At 40.9% G+C, this 1,001-nt stretch overlaps 1 protein-coding gene across 1 annotated transcript in view; it reads right to left on the reverse strand. All coding sequences in view use genetic code 11, as the record gives it.

Moving 5' to 3' along the window:
• Positions 1 to 402, reverse strand: part of EGR_10948 (hypothetical protein) — a gene marked incomplete at both ends in the record, with an annotated part of 1,180 nt that extends 778 nt beyond the window's left edge. The window contains one exon of the mRNA XM_024500197.1: positions 265 to 402. Coding sequence (XP_024345383.1) covers positions 265 to 402 — 138 coding nt within the window. The remainder of the gene's footprint in view (positions 1 to 264) is intronic.
• Positions 403 to 1,001: the final 599 nt, after the last annotated feature.

The following is a 1,001-nucleotide window of genomic DNA, read 5'->3' on the forward strand; positions in this document are numbered from 1 at the left end:
CCGCGCCACACCACACCACACCGCACCCCACTGCAGAATTCCAACAGTTTCAGCGAACATTCACTAGCGAAAACTGATTACCGAAATGTACTTCGCCATCGCCACAGCCTCGACGATATGCACATTCTTTGCACACTCACAGAGAAGAGAGTGACTACACCACACTATACACTTGGTTCCGCTTTTCCAGGTACACTTTGAGCTTCCTCTCCACACATCCAGCAACTGCGCCAACAATCTCCCACCGGAAAAGCATCGCGGTACCTGTGAAAACACAATGAGATGTGGAGAAACGATCTGAATAGCGACAAACAAATTAGTAGATTGACCTAGAACACACGTCGACGCATCGTTTGTTGGCAAATACTTACCATCTCGGCTTGGGTTTGTTAAAATCACCATTGCTAAAGTTGTAGGCGATGTATTTCACTTCATTGACAGAGAAGAGGGCACCCAATTACGCTTGCTCTAAATACTGTAGATCTATTTGATACGTTCTATAAAAAAGGATACTATAACAGTTGGAATAAAGCCAATGTTACCATGTAATTGTGAAAAGATATTGGGAAGAAAGGCAATAGAGATGCCTCTCCTAAAACACGCAAACCGAGACAATTAGGACTCACAAAACAATACACTAACACACTGAATGAAGCCAATTCCTACGTGATCGAGGTGCGGAGTAACATCAAGGCCCAATTACCAGCTTATTGTTCTTCAAACATCTCTCGAAGTACACCAGATGTAACACCAGAAACAGATATATTCGCGACCGCTTTACGTTTAAAATGACGGTAAACATAAAAGTAAAGTGAAAAATTTATCAAATTCTCGCTTTTAAATTTACACTTTGTCTGTGTTTAACTGAAACAGTTATACTAATATGATGAACATAAACTCACAGCACCAACGGACAATGTACATAAACAGCAGCCAATAGGCCCGAAGCTTGCAATATAAGCAAACGAAAAAATATGTATTAAATTTGGAAGAAAACATGC

The sequence above is a fragment of the Echinococcus granulosus genome (assembly GCF_000524195.1).
Source record: "Echinococcus granulosus chromosome Unknown EG_S00310, whole genome shotgun sequence".
NCBI lineage: Eukaryota > Metazoa > Platyhelminthes > Cestoda > Cyclophyllidea > Taeniidae > Echinococcus > Echinococcus granulosus.